Genomic DNA, 19,086 nt, shown 5'->3' with positions numbered 1-19,086 from the left:
AGACGGTAACCGTCTTCTTCTGGACACCGCCTCACATCACAACTCTGCAGGAGTTTCTTCAGCTGATGTCCCTGGCTGATGCCAGCCCCAGTGCACCAATCTCTAGTCTCTCCTGGAGATCTGTCTAAGAAGGTCTCTCAGTGCTAAAGCAAACCCCCTTCTTTTGATGTTCATTATAGAGTTCACAATAAAAAAAACATACTATTGTAACTGTCATAGAGTTCACAATGTGAAACCCTTCCTATAGTAGCTGTCTATTTATTTTATGGATGTATATAGCGCTTGAATCACCCCCTAAGGGGTATCTCAGCGCTCACGGACCCACAATAAGAAAGCTGTCACGAAGGAGCAAGAGCTAGAACAGAATCGTTTACAAAGCCTTTCTGAACTGCAGGTGGTCCGGGCACTGCCTCAGTAAAATGGGGAGCGGATTCCAGTAGAGAGTGTGCCAATTATGAAAAAGCTTTTGCCCCTGTCCTTAACTTCTTAACTTTAGGTATCCTGAGGATGGATTTCGAGCCAGAGCATAGATCTCCACAAGGAATGTAGCGGTTAAGTTTCTCCGCCAGTTAATAGGCCCTTTACCCCACACTGCTTTGTGTGCAATGCAGCAAACCTTAAATTGTATTCGTTTACGGACAGGCAGCCAATGGAGCTGTTGGATAAGGGGGAGTGAGGCCATTCTATAAGGGGCATTCAGTGCTAAGCGAGCCGCTGTGTTCTGCACTACCTTTAGGCGATCCAGAGAAGGCTCGTTGGCTGCAATCAGCAAGGCGTTCCAATAGTCAAATCTGCTCAAAACTAAAGTTTGAATGATAGACTTCCTTACAGAATCAGGAAGGAAGGGGAAGACTCTTCTTAGCAGGCTTAGCACATGGACGCACGAACCAACCGTGTGGGTCACATGCTGCTACATGGTCAGGGTCTGTTCAATACGAACCCCTACATTTTTTACCTTTTTCTTTGGTACTGGAATAATCCCCAGCTCTCCTGGCTACCACTCTGGAGTCCACAGCAGTGGAACCTCTCCAAATAGCATGATCTCAGTCTTTACGCCGTTTAGTTGTAGAAAGTTGTTACGCATCCATTGAGAGATAGCTAACATGCCATGTCTGTTAACTATGACAAACCCTTTTATATTGCATTCTTTTTACATCTACCACATAGAACCCAAGCCTTCAAAAACAGCAATACTTACAAGCTCAATACACCTGTTACAGTGAAAGTGTGGCCAAAGTCAGCTGACATTTGTTCTTTACTGAACAAATATGGCCCGAGAAAAAGAATTTGTTGAGTCACAGATTGGCTATGGTTTAAGTAGGAAAACAAAGCACAACAGCCAATAAAATAATCAAAGCTTGAAGGAAATCAGTGCATGCAGGAACAGAAGGTGAAGGTTGAAAGTCTCCGACCGGCTTTGAGTAATTGCAAGCACACTGCAGCAGGCACCTGTCAGAGGGTTTAAGCATAAGATTCCACATGGAGCAGAATCTAGGCTGAAAGAAATGTTTCAACCTCTAAAAAATAAATGATGAGCGAGTTAGAAAGGCTAAGGAATCACTTTAAATTGACAGTGGTCAGCAGACATGGAACAATCAGAAGTCATTCTTCACTTAGAGAACTGTCGGTATGCCAAACTCACCCTACGTTATTCTGCGAGTAGCAAGTCCGACAACTACAAGAAGGCAACGGAGGTTTGTGTCACAAGCTCTAAATAGTGAGGTCAAAGTGGCAGGTGAAGACGTCCCTTGTACCGACCGACTGCCTATGCATTCCATGCATGTGTCAACCCTCATTCACTGCACGCTGAACAGATAATGTTTCAGAGCAGTGTTATCCCAGCAGATCAGCTGCTTGAAAATAATGCTTCCGGGTTTCGACAGTATTGTGCCAACAAGGATGGAGTCATCCATCAAGCTACCTATGCAAGTCACGGTTTGTGAACCTCCAGACCAAAATGATCAGTTACTGAAATGTTTCTTGCAGTGGTGGCTGGTGACATTTGAAAGTGGTGAGGCGTAAAATTATTGCCGTACTACACTGCGACCCTGAACAACTTATGCGGTGTTCGGGGGGTTATCATCCCCCCCCCCCCCGGAAAATTTTGAAAAGAGTGGCTAAATGGTGCATTTTCAAGCAAATTTGAGGAAGGAGGAACCTTAATAAAGCAATACGACTGACTTATTTAGGAAATTGCCAATATTTATGAGCTATAGAGGACAATCTTTGCGTATGCTGATGTTATCATTTGCCCATATTAACTTTTGAACACACTGATTCACGTGTAATGGTTTTAAAAATACAATAAATACATTCATTGACTGTGCACTGATGTACATCAATAGGATGACACCATTTCCTTAAATTAATTTTCTGTTTTCATTAAAGAAACATCATTTTTTTTTTTAAAGTGCAACAGTGACTTCACTACAACATTCTGAATCTGTTTTAGGTGACACCGTTGCATAGCAGGAAGTCCACAATACAGACGTGACTATAGTGAAAGCAAAATTAAATATTAGGATTGATTACAGGTGACCTTCCCATCAGGAAGTGTCAGTTCCACTGCGCCACCCAAACTCCTAAATTGATTACTTAAGGAACAGGATGAACTATTACTGACTTGCCAACGTCCACTATGAGGGGACCCTTGCAGCAAAGTTAATGTCCTAAACTAAATATTCTAAAATGGCTGCAAGGGGACAGGTATAGGTAAAATACAAAGTTGTTAAGTCAACACATTTTATCAAGCACATAAAAAATGCTAGATCACTAAATTATTATAGTCACAGAATTAAGCAAAGGAGTAATGGGGGAGCCATACATAACATGGCCTCTACTGTGTCCCCCAAATGCGTGACAAAAAATCCCTGGCCTTCTGCCACATACCTCCACCACACACCATGCCTTCTCCATAAGCTGTGCCCCCTGGTTTCCAGTGCTGCTCTCAAGGGCTCACAAGGTGCCCAGACAGAACCGCCTGGCATTCCTTTATGAGGTAGCAACAGAGGGTAACATGTTTTCTTAACCACTGTTGCTAAGTCATAACAGTGAGTTACTGGATTTCTAGTGGCTTTCTACCATAGCCATTCATAACAAACCAATGGACACTGGCACTGGTTTTCGTGACCTTAGAAGGGTGCAAATCTGCATTGGGCCTATCATATTTGACTTTAAGACCTACAGACAACGCTCAGCAGACTAAGTACTATGTCCTCCCAGACATTCTAACGTTTACTAGATAATCTGGCAATTTAACAGTCTGGCACCCCCGCTTCCCCCCCACCGTTGGCAACCTACGTAGCCATCTGGTATACTATTGTCACTGATCAGCTGATGTGTTCCTGCCAGTACAATTGACTTGTACCATGAACCCTCAGATACAGTTATTTTATTTCTTGTTTTTATGAAGCGCAACTCACCTGAGTAGGTTTCAGGGTGCTGTACAACAGAACAGACGGGGATGGGTTCACTCCTTACATAGTACCACATCGTAACCAATGAAGGCATAAAGTCAAATGACAGATGTTCAAAATAGTCTCATATATGATCAAATTACCACATTACGTAAATCAGTCAGCGGCACACGTTGCTTCAGGCACATCCGGTGCGCGTGGACGGGGCAGGCGCTTCAACAGATCAAAGTAAGCCTTAGGCCGCCACATAGTGGCGGGGACCCGTCACTACACCCGGGCAGAGCTTATGAGAGCGCTCCAGGGTGTAAAATTCTATTTTGCTGGTAGTCACCTTTCTCGCCCTTAGGGGATTTGGAGGTGGCAGACCTTCTGTCTTGTTCAGGGACAGGAGCCGGGGTACACGCCCGCAGATGGACGAGGGAGGCGCGGATACGGAAGGAATTTTCATGCATTATTCATAGCCGAGAATAGGCTGCCAGGGATTTCGTGGCTATTTTTTTTTTTGTTTGGCACGGGAGATATAGGTGCACATGCATCAAGCCATTTTCCGTTCGCAAACCGGCCAATTCGCAGAATCGGACCGTTTGCAAACGGAAAAAGGCAATTTATAACGTATCAAAGGCTTGACATTCACAATTTAGGTAATTGCATTTTTTTGCGATTACCTAAAGTGCGAATGCAAATAGGCGCACATGCAGGACTGTGCATTTAGGAAACGGTAATTACCATCAACTTCAAGTTGATGGTAACCATGTGCATACTTCGAAAAATGCATTTTCAAAGTGCCATGTAGCGCACACATGCCCCTACGGCATGTGTGTGCTTTACATGTGCACACTTTCTTTTTTGGGGGTGATGCAGGGGTGCCTTAGGCCCCCAGGGCTTTGCATTAGCTAATTGTGTTTACCAATTTGGTAATCGCAAATTAGAAAATGCAAAACCATGCATTCCTATGGGCCTTTAGGCCCATAGTAACAAATGGAGTCATATTACCTAATAGCAATTTGCTATTTTCCGAATCGCTATTAGGTAATGTTAAGGAATCGCACTATAATTTGCGATTCCTACATGCATTGCATTTTGCGATTTCAAAGTAGCGATTCGGTAAAAATCAAGTTTTTAGAATCGCAAAATGTATGCTTGATGCATGTGTCCCTAAGTGATTTGCCCGGAATTACAGGATGTTGAGTGTCATTGACGAGACTCGAACCTGGTTTTCCAGATTTGGGATCGACCGCCCTAGCCGTTAGGCTACATCCTCTCCCCTGTTAGTCTCAGCTCCTTGTGGAAATAGTCTGTAATCATGTTTGGAGCTCAGGGAGTTCACTTGTTTACAACTTGTGTGCCCCTCCATCTGGCTTGAGTCAAGGATCCAATTGAGGAACCTGACTGTTTGTAGAAAGAAGAAGCAGTTCAATTTTGTCTGGGTTTTCGGAAATTGTTGGACAGTCATGCCTCAGTAACTTTGCTTAGGTCTGTGGCATCTAGTTAGGATCAAATCTTTAAATAAATCTGACTGCCTTTAACATATGAATGCATACTTCGGCTTGGTTCTCTAATTTCTTTGTTTTCATTGTTCCGCATACAAAAATATAGGTCCTTTGGAGAGGTTGGAGGTACAAGACGTAGTGAAGGTGTGGTTGACCTTTTCAAATGCTTCTCATTCAAGAAAAACTAGGATGCAAGAATGACCTTTATCATGACTACATCATCAGTCACTGTCAAGGTTGATGTATCTGTGCCGCACTCTTCTCTGAAGCTGCATTAGTTGGCATAAAGAAGGTTGTTTTCAATAATGTTGTTTTAATTGGATAGTAACTAGGTTCTTTAGTGTTTTGTAAGGGATGGACAGTTACCAGTCTGACATTGTTGAGCTCTTCAATGTATGAGGGTGGCTTCTATAATTGTGGTTTCACTCACAACTTTTTTAAAAACATTCTGGCAATGTTCTGGCTTCTGCAGTTCATGATTTTCAGCCAGAAACCCGAGATGCGAGTACCTATGGTTTTGGATAACCCAGCAGGTTTGGTTTTCCACCAGGAGAATAAGGGAATAGGTTCATCAGAGTTCTTTCTAGAGTGATTGTAATATTTGTCACAATATTACAGAGGTGTCAATGGCAAAATATTTGTCTTTTACCTCTATTTGTATGATCTGCAAAATCGTGTTAACATTTCTGTTCAGACCATTATTAAGATGTTGGCCTTCGTCGAATTTTTTTTTTTGTTTTTTGTTTTTTGGTTTCCTCATATACCATTATGGAATTCTTGAAGGGAGCTTAGGCAACTCAAGCTGAAAAGGTCGATCCTATCCGGCCAGCCTTTGTCGAATTTGATTATGGTGAACAACGGCTCTTGTGTTGTCACAGCAAAAACTCAGGGTGTTGACACGTGGGACATTACAGGTTAATGAAGGACCACTGGCGTGTACTTATTCCCTTTAGGTGAGAGAAAGTCTTTTTTAAATGATGAACGCCACCTTTATATATTTAAAGGGAGCTAAAAAAGCATCTTTGTGGATTACTCTGAAGAATATAAATACATAACTATGGTTTCTAATTTCACAATGACACAGCTTGTCATGCTTAAAAAAGATATATACTTTACGGGTCCTATTGGTCGATATGTGCAAGTAATGGAAGGGAAAAGTATTTTTGTAAGAGTAGTCTCAAAACTTGCAAGAATAATTTCAGATGTATGGCACTGTCCCCGCGTAAAGGTCAGAGGAGGATGAAAAGATGCATCATAATGACAAAAGGCCCACGGTTATGTACAGCACTGATTCATTCACTTCATCCTTCTATAGTATGTGATGTCATTCATATACTGTGTCTTTGGCTACTTTAACAAAAACATTAATTTTAAAAATGTTTACATTTTCAAAATAGGCCCACGTTACAAATAGTGATTTTCGGAAATATAACAACAGCTTTATTAGTCAAGTCTCCTGCAGGATCTGAGCTTGGAGTTCAGTGGGAACACATTGTCCAGGCCTTCACCCCACATGCAGCTGTAGTCAGTATCAGAGCCGAGGGTCTCATGTGGGTGACTTTGTCTCTAGAGGGCAGCTGAAAGGGATAAAAACATCCGGTGGACACAGTGCATCCAGTGATTTCAGGCAACCTCACAGGCTATGTCTGCATCGAATCAAAGACAAGAACAGAAACTGGGCCAGCATTCGATGAAAGAGGTTCCTTGTGAAACACGTCTGGCACAAATTCACTTTATTAGGGCCAAGAAATTGTGAACAAATTTGCAGTGTAGTTGCAGTGTGGGGGTTGGGAAAAAGCTGGATTTGATCAGCAACCTCAGAAGCGAGTGCCCCATTCGAACAATTCTTGAAGCTCCACAGTCGGCACTGAAGGCTGGCATCAAGTGGGTTCCAATTATAAGTGGAAGACTCCATTGGTTGTTCCCTACTTAATAAGAGGATTTTTTATCTGGAATGCTGGTTACTATGTGTTTATATCCAACGCATCACGGATATTGACAATGGCTTACATAAGCTGCATTAGGCTACCATCATTGTGATCATGTGCACCCTGAGGGGTGCTCCTCGTGGCTGGTAATATTGAAGTGAACGGAGGATTGCATTTGTAAGTTTTCAGTGGATACTTCCTGCTCAAGATGGCAGTCTCGAAAGCATTTGCTGCGGCACTGGAGCTGTATAGCATGTAGAGTGAGCATGACTATGCCCTGTGGGAGTAAACGAATGTACCTTGATGATTCAGAAGGGGAACTGAGGAGCTGAGATCTCAGGAAGGAATTCTGATGGTGCAGCAATGAAAAGGCAGATACTTAAGACGAGAACGGATAGAAAATGAAAGTGTATCCGCAAACAGTGATTCTGAATGCGGGAAGAAGCCGTACAGTAGGCAGAAGCATCTTTCATAGTGGGTGAAATGCTTTAGGTTGTACAGCATAGTGCTTCTGGGCGCTCTTAAGCGCTTAGGGAGGGAAGCATATCTGGATTCCAAAAGGATCCCATAAGTACTAATGAACTTTCTTCTGTTTCATTAGACCATATTCATACGACAGGGGGTGAGCAGGGTTAATGCAAAATTAGTATTTAGCATCTTAAATGAGGAATTGGAGAACATTTCGTGCGCTCCAAGTGATTCAAAAATGTTAGACTAGAATCTACTTTCCCTAAATTTTGTGCCCAAATTAGCCTGGTATTTCCACATTTCTCTTTTTTCAGAGGATCAGGCCACTCAAAGTACACTACTGTATCAATGACCTAAGGCCGCACACTTGAGCAGATGCCGTTCTAGTGGACCAGGCTAGGAATCATGACCAGTGAAGGAGCTCCCTCTGGCTGGCTGAAGTCTTGCTGGTGGTGTGACTGGCCCTGGTGGTAGCCGGCGAGCTCAAGGGAGGATACGGACATAGGCATGTGAGTCGGCTGCTCTAACGTTGCCAGAGCTAGGCAGTCAAACACCACTAAAGGAAGTGGCCAAAAAGCGTCTCCTATGGGTTTTGAGGTGACACAGGAAAAAGATTACATTTTCTTTTTTGACTAGGTCTGCTGTAGGATTGTTCTAAGTTATAGCTGTTTGGCACACATAACACTTAACCTATGTTTTAAACCCATAGATGGCTGTAAGACCCTTATATTAAGAACCTAATTGAATGTATAGTAGAGTTTTGCATACAATACATAAAAAAGCAACAGGGAGCCAGTGCCTATGCCACAGCACTTTAGTAAAATATAGTCTACTTGGTTTTCCAGTAACAAAAAAGGCTGCATAGTTTTCAATCTACTGAAGATAAAATGGACCAGGGTGTCAGACTGTGCCTGGCATTACAACACTTCTTGGCATACATAAGGGTTTAAATCACAAAAAGGAGCTAGAGGGGCAGAGAACAGGTCATCCCCCACTCAGAAGTCTGTAAACAATAAAGGACCTGTTCCCATAGTGAGCATTCGATTCATGTATCCATTGTAGTTGTCAGTAATTTTAGACAAACTATAGAGCAAGTGTTTCAATATCATCAATGCTGCTTCAAGGTATGACTCACTTATTCAAAGAAAAGAGGAAGTATTCAAACGAGATAAAGAAAAGACTGTCTTTTTATCCAACAATAGTAATATCTAAAACCAGCCCCATGTGAAGAAAGTGTAGGAAAGGAGTGATGGCGCCTCACGGTAGCAACACCATAGAGGATAAAGCAGGAAGGTACTCGCCTGCTACCTCAAGATCTCATCATCAGCTGCCACCACTCCGTAGAAAGGAAATGTGTGTGGGAAGGTGTAGACAAGAGACTGGGTAGTGACCCAGCACGTGAAGACTGCTAGGGTGTGTATAACAAAAGAAAGAAAGGTAGTGCAGAGAACCGTGCACCGTAATAAACCCCACAGTGTATGTACACAGATTTGAGTTGGTTCACACTAGCTTTCTACTTTTTATTCTATGCTGTGTGACCACTCATATATAAAATGCCGACATGTTTCATTGCCAATTGGAAAAACTCACGGCAACTTCTTCAGGGCGTGGGGTATTGTCATTTCACCCTTTAGCCTTGCTTGATCAGTTAAAAGCAGTTCTGTTGGAAAAAAGACAGACAAACAACACATATCCAAAATATTTGGCTTCTGGTTCAAAGGCGCCCATTACTGTATATACACCTTTCCCAAATGAATGTCCCCAAAATGTTTACCGGGATGTCGCCCATCGTGGGCATACCTTTACCCTCGGGCTTGTGTGTGTATAACAGCGGTCGCTTGTTCAGGGCTCATCCCCTCGACTCCTATCATGAGTCTATAAACACATAGTGAAAGACACAGTGAAAAGACACGTGCGGCTCTCCTAGAAAGAACTTCTAAACAAAAGGGCGACTGCATTCCTGTGGTGACCACTTTCGGCCCTTTATCCACCAAAATTAGGCAGATCATCCGTAGACACTGGCACCTGTTAAGCACTACGAGTATGCAAATGCCTCCACCACGCTTTGCATTTAAACGATCGGCAAACCTGCGCGATCAGCTGGTACACACCAGACCCAAATCTGACCCACGGGAAAATAACATTCCGCAAGGACATTATCCATGTGGAGGCTGTTCTGTATGCAGGCTTACAACAGCCACCAAAAGCGTCACTCTTGTAAATAATCGTATATGGCATCTGAATAAATTCAGCAATTGCAACACGTCCAACGTTATTTATAGATTGACCTGCCCTTGCGAGCTACATTATATCGGCCTTACCACCAGGAAGGTCAAAGTTAGGATTCAAGAACATCTGAGCACGTTACGTGCAGGTAAACTGAGTACAAAACTAGTCCAACACTTTCAGCATCACAAACATGATCCCAAAGATGTACGTTGGGTAGTACTAGAAAGAGTGATGGGGGACCAGTTTAATATGGAATCCAGACTGAGCAGCAAGGAAGCTCGTTGGATTTATCAGGAGGGTGTGGACCAGACTGGATTGAATGACTCCATCGAGTGGAATAAGGTTTACACATAATCCATGTACCATTCATCCATACCTCTTCCTTCCTTCCCCCTGATGGTCAGTATAAGTCCAGCCATTAGGGTCAGTGTATGAACATTGGAAAAGGAGGGCGCGATATGGGAATGTGGCATTTTATGAGAAACCAGGACCACAAAATGAGAAACCTAGGGGCACCCGGTATTGTTGACACCGCTCACTGCAGTATTGCAAAATACAGCTATGATTCAGATTACACTTGACGCCATACTGTATCTATGAAACAAGCCAATAGTTATAAACGGAACTCTGGGGTGAGGATATGCCTGAATTATTCATCTATGAGTTAAATTAACATCAAAAACGGGTGGACGGACGCTCGTATACTGAGAAGTTGATTGCCTGTAGAGGCACACATTACCATTCTAAGATGGCGCGTTCTGTCGGCCCAGCCTACAAGTACGATCTGAAATGGGCGGGACCGACATAGCGTTGCCACGTGATCCGGGAGGTTACGCTTTTAGTCACGGCTGACAACGGCTGCGTCGTTGCAGTGCTGAGTGAACGCCAGACACGGACAGAATATCGGTGAGTCCGATTATTTTCTTTTTCTTCCAAAACAGAGGGGGTTTTGTAAAAAGCGGTATAGACCATAGGCGAAGGGACACCTGCATTAGGAAACGTGACTCGGTCGGGGGGAACTCCTGTTTTCAAAAGGGTACGCACAGACCTGTCACGTAAACTAATTATCAATTAAGAGCTTGGCACTACTAAAATACAAGTAGACACACCAAGTATGAGCCACAGAGTAGGCACTAAAAAGCGTACCATGAGCAAGACATGGGAGGGATAATATCCCACACAGCGGGCAGAACTTAAAAGGAGCACCTCTTTTGATGTAAGATCAACCCCCGCTAACCCCGGCTAAGCAGGAGTTATACCTGAAGAGTCACACAACAGCAATACAGGGATGGATCTAGATAAAGAAAAACAGCTATTCATCTCATAGGGAATGGAGGGAAATCTATATCTGTTTCCTCTAGAAAACTTTTAACTTGATTTTTCCGATTCATGTCTTTTCACTGTGTCTTTCACTATGTGTTTATAGACTCATGATAGGAGTCGAGGGGATGAGCCCTGAACAAGCGACCGCTGTTATACACACACAAGCCCGAGGGTAAAGGTATGCCCACGATGGGCGACATCCCGGTAAACATTTTGGGGACATTCATTTGGGAAAGGTGTATATACAGTAATGGGCGCCTTTGAACCAGAAGCCAAATATTTTGGATATGTGTTGTTTGTCTGTCTTTTTTCCAACAGAACTGCTTTTAACTGATCAAGCAAGGCTAAAGGGTGAAATGACAATACCCCACGCCCTGAAGAAGTTGCCGTGAGTTTTTCCAATTGGCAATGAAACATGTCGGCATTTTATATATGAGTGGTCACACAGCATAGAATAAAAAGTAGAAAGCTAGTGTGAACCAACTCAAATCTGTGTACATACACTGTGGGGTTTATTACGGTGCACGGTTCTCTGCACTACCTTTCTTTCTTTTGTTATACACACCCTAGCAGTCTTCACGTGCTGGGTCACTACCCAGTCTCTTGTCTACACCTTCCCACACACATTTCCTTTCTACGGAGTGGTGGCAGCTGATGATGAGATCTTGAGGTAGCAGGCGAGTACCTTCCTGCTTTATCCTCTATGATGTTGCTACCGTGAGGCGCCATCACTCCTTTCCTACACTTTCTTCACATGGGGCTGGTTTTAGATATTACTATTGTTGGATAAAAAGACAGTCTTTTCTTTATCTCGTTTGAATACTTCCTCTTTTCTTTGAATAAGTGAGTCATACCTTGAAGCAGCATTCATGATATTGAAACACTTGCTCTATAGTTTGTCTAAAATTACTGACAACTACAATGGATACATGATTCGAATGCTCACTATGGGAACAGGTCCTTTATTGTTTACATACATAAGGGTTTTTCAGCACCATTATCAGATGTTTCACAGCAAATAGTTTGATAATGATACAGCCAAAGACCGGCCCTTCTTACCTACATACGATGTCCCAGATTCTAGTTGCCAACGTGTGCCACTGGGAAGTGTGTGGTCTAGAATGACATCTGTGTACATGCAGTGAGAGTGACTCAGAACAAGCTATCCGTTTTACACCTACATGTGATTTATTTGCTACACTCGTGCTGATGTTGCATCACGGGCAATGTTTTACCTCAGCGTGCAGTCAAGTAAATGTGATGCAATACAGATGCACGACTTTTACACTTAATTTGACATCTTACCTCTGCATTCCTCTCACTACTGTATGGTTTTGCACCCAAGTGTGAAATCTCGCCCCTGCTAACTTTGTATCAATTGTGGTTTTGCATCAAAAATGCTTGTGCCCGGATTGTGGTTTTCACTCCTGAATGTTTGTACACCTAAACAGGTTTTCACAATCCCGTTGACCTTAAGTAAGGTGAATTTGCACCTTAATGTAGTTTTGCATATAAAAATCTTTCCAGACTCCTTGATGACACACACAATGTTACTGTGCAGCTCGATGTGTTTTTACTGCTACAAGAGATACACTCCATCTACTGTGTTTTTGCATCTAAATGTGATCTGAGCTCTCGAAAGTGTTTCCAGACACCTATTGTCTTGCAAGAAGTCTGATAATGCACCTCACTGTGCTGTCATCTCATGTGATGTCAAATGCGGCATCTCTCTTACACCTAATGTGACATCTTACTAGCTCATACTCTCTCTCACTCTGAGTGATATTGCACAAAATGTGAAGGGTGAAGAATGCATTTACAGGTGGAAGATGGGGGCAGACCCGGCAGAGAGGGAAGTTCCTTAGATGTGTTTCATGAAACAGCAGAACCTCACTACATCCATGGAATGACAGGCATGTTAAGTTGCCCAGATGGAGACAAAGTCTTTCAGGAGTGGTTGTAGTGCATATGGTCACAGTTCTTTAGACCTTATTGGTGGGTGCCGATAAGGGGAATGTGGATGCTTAATTCTGCAGGCCACCAACAAGGTACAACGCTAAACTGTAAAGGAAGGGAGACGAGCGATGAACAAGTAATACGTATTGATGGGGTGGTACTGTCAAAAGTTTGTCATATCTGATAGTTTGGTTGCTTGATGTTACTTGTTCTGACACCCAAAAAAAAAAGTGCTGATGCACTCCTACTTATGCTTCATCAAGGTTGATTTTCAATCTAAATGTGATTTTGTTTCTTAGATTCCTTTTGATCCAAGAGTGATGTCAGCTGCTTTGAGTATTTGCACACACCTGTTGATAGTGCACCAGTGTGAATTTTCTTTTACCTAAATTGCAACTACATTTGATTTGTGCTCCTAGATATGTTTTCACATTCCTGTTGATTTTGCATCAAACTGCATTTTAGCATCTAAACGTGATTTAACTCCTAAATATGTATTTCTTCCTAAAAGCGATTTGGGTTCAAAAAGGTGTTTCCAAAGTGCTGTTGATGTTGCACACAGGGTGATTTTGCACCTAACTGTTTTTCTCCTGAATGTAATATCACAACTCTGTTTACTTTTAAAAGTGATTCTGTGTACAATGGAGCACTATTGAATACTTTTGTTAAAAGTGGAGAGGGAAGCTAGAGGGGTGTTAACTGTCCCCAATACTATTCGCTCAGGCCCTGGAGCCCCTGGCCTGATGGGTTCCAAGACATGCACTGGTGAGGGGGCTGAGTTGGGACTCAATGTGGGTGAGTGAATTTTGTTATACACAGATGACGTCCGGTTTTACGAAGCAGAACAGGAGACAACAACTGGCCGACTACTTCAGATATGAACACTCTTTGGGAGATAGGGTATATAATAAACTGGGTGAAGTCAGTATGTAAAATGGGGAAGGGGTTCCAACAAATGACACCCTATTATGGTAAACTGACATACTGAGGGAAGTAGGCACTCTGAAAGGGTTTCAATAATGGGATATGATAGGCATTAGTAAATTAGGAGTTGCAAGCAACCCATCACCCTTAAAAAGCTGAGGGGAAAATATAAGCTGGCAGACACAGAAACATATGGATACATACAACTCATTCCGCGAAACATCTGTTTGCTACTTCAGTGCTAGGACCACTCTTTTATCTCTTTTTAATGGTTACTTCAGGACTCTAATTGTTTAGACTTGTATAATGTAATGATTTATCTTTCCAAAAAACTGCTTCAAGTTTCGTTCAATTTTACAGCAAGAATTTTGACTGCTGTGTATTTGCCAATTGATGTTAGGCATGCTGTCACAATATTATGAAGTTGGCACGTGCCTTTTAAACCATTTTGTGATTCGCTATGACTAGAGAAAGTCGAGGGGTTTTATTTACACCACAGTCTTCTTATAGCAGGGATAACATCAATTGTCTTGTTAACTCTGGGGGTGTCAATGGTCGTAGGAACCAGACAGTGGTCTGACCAGGTCACTGGGATAGGAATGGAGATTTTAAGATTGGTAACGGTGGAGAACACAGGATCAAGCTAGTGTCCCACTACATGAATGAAATGTTCTACTAGCTGGATAAGTTGCACAGTAGCTAGGTCAGCAATAAAATCCTGAATTGCTTTGTCATTTAGTAGATCATAGTGTAGGTTAAAATTGATGTTAAAATTGAATAGTTTAAGTACGAACGAGGTGGTATACTCTACTAAAGATTCCTTGAACTTTTTTACCAGGCCAGGAGGTCTTTAAATCAAAAAGCCGGGGAAGTAAAGTGGTCATTGATATGCAGTTTAAATAGCGCACTTTCGCAGTCCTGGATGGAGTAAGGGGACATATTGCAACCAATACTATTGCTGTGAATAATTGCAATACCGCCTACCCTGCCAACAGGTCTATCGCATCTTTTGATTCCGTACCCTAGAGGGAGAGCCAGGATGCTTCTACATGTAGGGATTGAGTGAGTCATGTCTCCGTAAGAAAGACTGCGTCAGGCAGTTGGTCTAGATTAAGATCGTAGATATCGGTGCAATGGCGTGCCAGTGAATGGCAGTTAATATTGTATAGTTTCAAGGAGGCTGGCTTAGTGTTAGTGTTTATGGGCTTGCTGCAGGGATTGCCTCCCAGTGTCGGGGAGCAGCCGCAATGATTGCACCGGATCTCACCCCATTCTGTATGCCCAAAGATTAGGGAGTGTGCTCACACGTCATTGACTGGAGGTCGAAGAAGCAGCAAGTGAGAAGCAGAGTAAGTGTCTCTAGAAAGCACAGGAGTGGCAGGGGTTCTGGCCCCTGGTGCCATACGGGCGCAGATGGGCTTGCATTGGGCGCACCAGCGAAGCGCCTGCTGCATGTGTCTGCACTCGCATTCTGCTTTAAGGGACACTGCAGGAATGACGAGGCAGCACCAAAAACACCCTGCCCACACTCAGCAACTAGCGTGGGAGGTGGCTAAGATTGAAGGAGAGTGGCGCTAATTGTCCGCCATTAGTCAAAAATCGACAATTCAGAATAAATGCAGCAAAGGTAAGTAAACTGCCCACCAATTAAAACATTCCCCCCAGTGCAACAACAATTCGGGAATCGGCAAATTCAGAATAGAAGCAGCTAAAAATGAACATGGTCAAAAAGATGCCCACACCCATAAACATCAGCACCATGCAGTAACTCCCCACCAGTACCATGCAATTACAAGTTTATTCACATGCAATGGGGAATATCCAAGAAGATCAGGTGGTACCGGGAGCATATGTTCCATGCATGGTATTCCGTTTTCTGTGGGTGTTATAGGTCACATGTACCACCCGCTCTGGGCTGTTGTAATGGGGGAGGTTGTTGTGGGGCCGGAGGGAGGAGGGAAGATGGCAGGGAGGACAGGAGAGACGATAGCCTGATAGGCGAGCCTTACATACCTGTGTCCACTAAGCCTTGACAATCAGAGTAGCTACAGCAAAGCTTTTATATGATGGGAATGCTGCCATATTTGATCATCTCTCTGCACGGCAACACACGGGGCAGGTGGATTGTTTTAGTGGCTAAGTAGATTTCTGGAGCACCCCATCCTGTGGTAAGATTCCACACCCCTGCTTTTCTCCCCAAGGGGACTTTAGGACAATGGTGCAGAATACCTCTTAGCTTTTCTAACCTCGCTCTTGTCCCCTTGCGGATTGTGATACAAACTGCAGTCAGGTTAATATCATGAGGAACATTTCAGTCAAAATACCCAGATTTATGGAGACCTCCACCAGCTCTCAATGGAATCCTACATACAAAAATTGCTTGCCTAACCAACAGCAAAAGGAATTTTAAAGCCTGTTTATTTGGATGAATATGAAACAATATCTCCCAAACAACTACAAGCAAAGCTACACAACGGCTTGTGATTCCAAAATGTAATGAGAATTCTGACATAAAAAACAGTATTTCTAAATTTCTGCTCATTACTTTCAAACATATGTCTAATATATATTTTTGTCCCGTCTGCCATACAATCTAGGCCGTGCCAGTTTGCCAAGTGTTTCTGCAGGACACACCGTCCCAGGCGACGTCTCACTCCTTGATGATACTCCAATTAGTAAAACCATGGATAATTTATTTAGAACAGGACAGACTAGATGTCCCAAGGACAATATTATGAGCACCCAAGTTTGAGATATGGAATGAATACAACACATTGATATCCACTACACTGGGCTTCGTAAAAGGGAAGTGCATTGTTAAGTGGGTAGTGCAATAATGAATAAGAAACCCTTGGAAGGTGGGGCACTGTAAGAAGGTCTGGGCGAAATGTAAATGATGCAGCACAATTTCAGTGATTTTGCATTAAGCTTCTCTTTCAGTAATCTTGCATTAAGCTTCTTATGTGAAATTCCTGAAACCATGCCATTACGCCGCTTCGTATAATTACATGTCATTTGCTTTTACGTTTTACAGCGAATTGCACCATATGCAGTAACAATTTTTAGAGAATGTATAGATACAACAGAACACAAGGGGTTGTTCATGAAGCCTTAGTTTAAATGTATCCTTGCACCAACAATTGACATAAAGACACATTTTGAGCTAAAATATAGCGCCAAATGGCAGATTTGCATGTTGCCTAATTATGGGTAATTTCCGTCAATTTTGCTGAGATTTCACACAATTATGTGAAAGCAAATTACGCAAATTTCTTAAGGCTGTATAGAAACAAGACTCAGTGCAGGCACTGACGACATCAGGACCATTAAGGACAGAGGAGAAACAGCTGCCCTCATCCTGCTCAAACTCTCAGTGGCATTTGACACACTGTCCCACCACACACTCATCAGAAGACTTCATGAGTTCGGGATCCAAGGAGCAACGCTCAGATGGATCTGCTCCTTCCTCATGGGTACAACAACAAGTCAGACTGACACCTTTCACATCAGAGGGCAAGAACCTAATATGCAAAGACCCCCAAGGATCATCACTCAGCTCTTCAATGTATACATGGCCCCGCTCGCCAACATAATCAGATCTCAAAGCATCCCCATCATCTACTAACCAGATGACCCCCCACATTCAATAAAATCATCAATTAAATAAAAGAGATAAATTAATCCAGTAAATAGATAAATATCTGCTATAGTCACATGTCAAGTCCAAAGACAAAGAACTCACAAGAATGTTGTTGACCAGATATAGGGATAACAAATGATAAGGCAGCCATAAATTGGAGCTCAAATTAAGGAATTGTCATATACAATTCTCCACAGATGGTATTTGTTTTTTAAATGGTTTAATCGCTAAAACAAAACTGAAAAAGACCCGACTGACCCAAGCAAGACGTCAGTGACCGGACGTCTCGCATGCAAAAATTACTGGACTCCTATACTAAGCAGGATTCGCTTACACTACTCCATTTTCACGCCCTGAGGAAGTCCCTTGGCCTACTGGCCACGCGAGGGGGCGAAACACGTGTTGGATGTTCTATTTCTCATCTTTTCTATGATCTATGCTTGCTATTATTGACTCTGCCCACATATAAGAGATAAGCACCAAATAGATCCTTTAACTAAGCAATGAATTGGAATTGCTCCAGATAAAAGAGTGACTACTTCTACTTGTTCTGGCACTTCATCAAATTAATTATCCACAATGTGGAAGGGGACTCCCATTGCCGAGATCAAGTAAACCCTATAATTTTCAGCTCTATTACTACAGGCCGACTGGGGCATGGGACCCATTATCCCTTTTTCCCTTGACCTAACTTCAGGGTAGACCCTTCTGAAATTAAGGATTAATTCAAAGCTTTGACCCCTGAGAACAGAGATAACTGAATAGTGAGGACATCATTACATTTTGCCTAGCCACGTGATTGAAACCTCTCATGAAACTTTCTAAACAGGTTTATTAGTTCTCACTTAAAACACCTGTTCTTACCTGTACGAGGAAAATGATAAGAAAGTAAAAATTTGCAATTCTTCTGAACTGCTCAAAGAGGTTCTTCGGAATGAAGTTCCATATCGTATACTGCAGAAAAAGAGAAGAGGGAAACACATCACCCATCAGTTAAAAAGACTGTCTCGGTCTTACAGGCGGTGGTGGGATAATGAAAACATGACGCACAAGGGCACATTTGAAATAGTGACATTAAAGTTAGATTGCACAGCCAAAGAACAATACTTTATTACCAACTTTCGATGTGTAAATGTACGTACAGAAAAAAGAGAGGCAAATTATATCACACAAATCAAAAGAACAGCAAAACATCACATAAGAAATACAGTTACAGCGATGGCATGATCAAGTTTCAGAGTGCCTGATTAAATGTTATGGGACCGTGAAACAGCTTTGTTTCCCAATTCGGTATCAGCACTTGTCATTACCTCAAACCATGGATATATTGTGAACCATCACAGGATCCACAGCTATCTGGTCAATGGCCTGATGACAGGAGGGGAGATAGGGTTGATCGTAGTACTGTGTGGAAGTTTGTGTGTTTGGGTGTGGCTCCACCCGGCACAAAGAGCCCAGACACAGACCTCAAGCTTCTGGGTCCAGGTAGAACCCTATCCGGCCTGGTTCTGGACCATCCTCCCGCCCCAACTGTGGCTTACAGCAACTTTTTGGCTTTGGACCTGTATTTACACATGGAACTGGATTCACACCACTCCGGAAGAAGGCTCGTAGGTACTGGAAAACGGGTGCAGGGGGGTCCCAAACAAAGGAACAGACTAAAATGTTGGCAGAAGAGAGTGAGTGTGCTCAGTAGGCAGTCTCACAACTGA

General features: G+C 42.8%; 1 protein-coding gene across 5 annotated transcripts in view; it reads right to left on the bottom strand.

Moving 5' to 3' along the window:
- Positions 1–19,086, bottom strand: part of ATP11C (ATPase phospholipid transporting 11C (ATP11C blood group)) — an 804,025-nt gene that overhangs the window by 452,766 nt on the left and 332,173 nt on the right. For all 5 annotated transcript variants that reach the window (XM_085607959.1, XM_085607958.1, XM_085607957.1 and 2 more), the window contains exon 3: positions 18,239–18,328. In XM_085607959.1, coding sequence (XP_085464085.1) covers positions 18,239–18,328 — 90 coding nt within the window. The remainder of the gene's footprint in view (positions 1–18,238; positions 18,329–19,086) is intronic.

Source organism: Triturus cristatus, chromosome 5_2, assembly GCF_964204655.1.
Source record: "Triturus cristatus chromosome 5_2, aTriCri1.1, whole genome shotgun sequence".
Taxonomy (NCBI): domain Eukaryota; kingdom Metazoa; phylum Chordata; class Amphibia; order Caudata; family Salamandridae; genus Triturus; species Triturus cristatus.
This window is presented reverse-complemented; position numbering and strand designations above follow the sequence as displayed.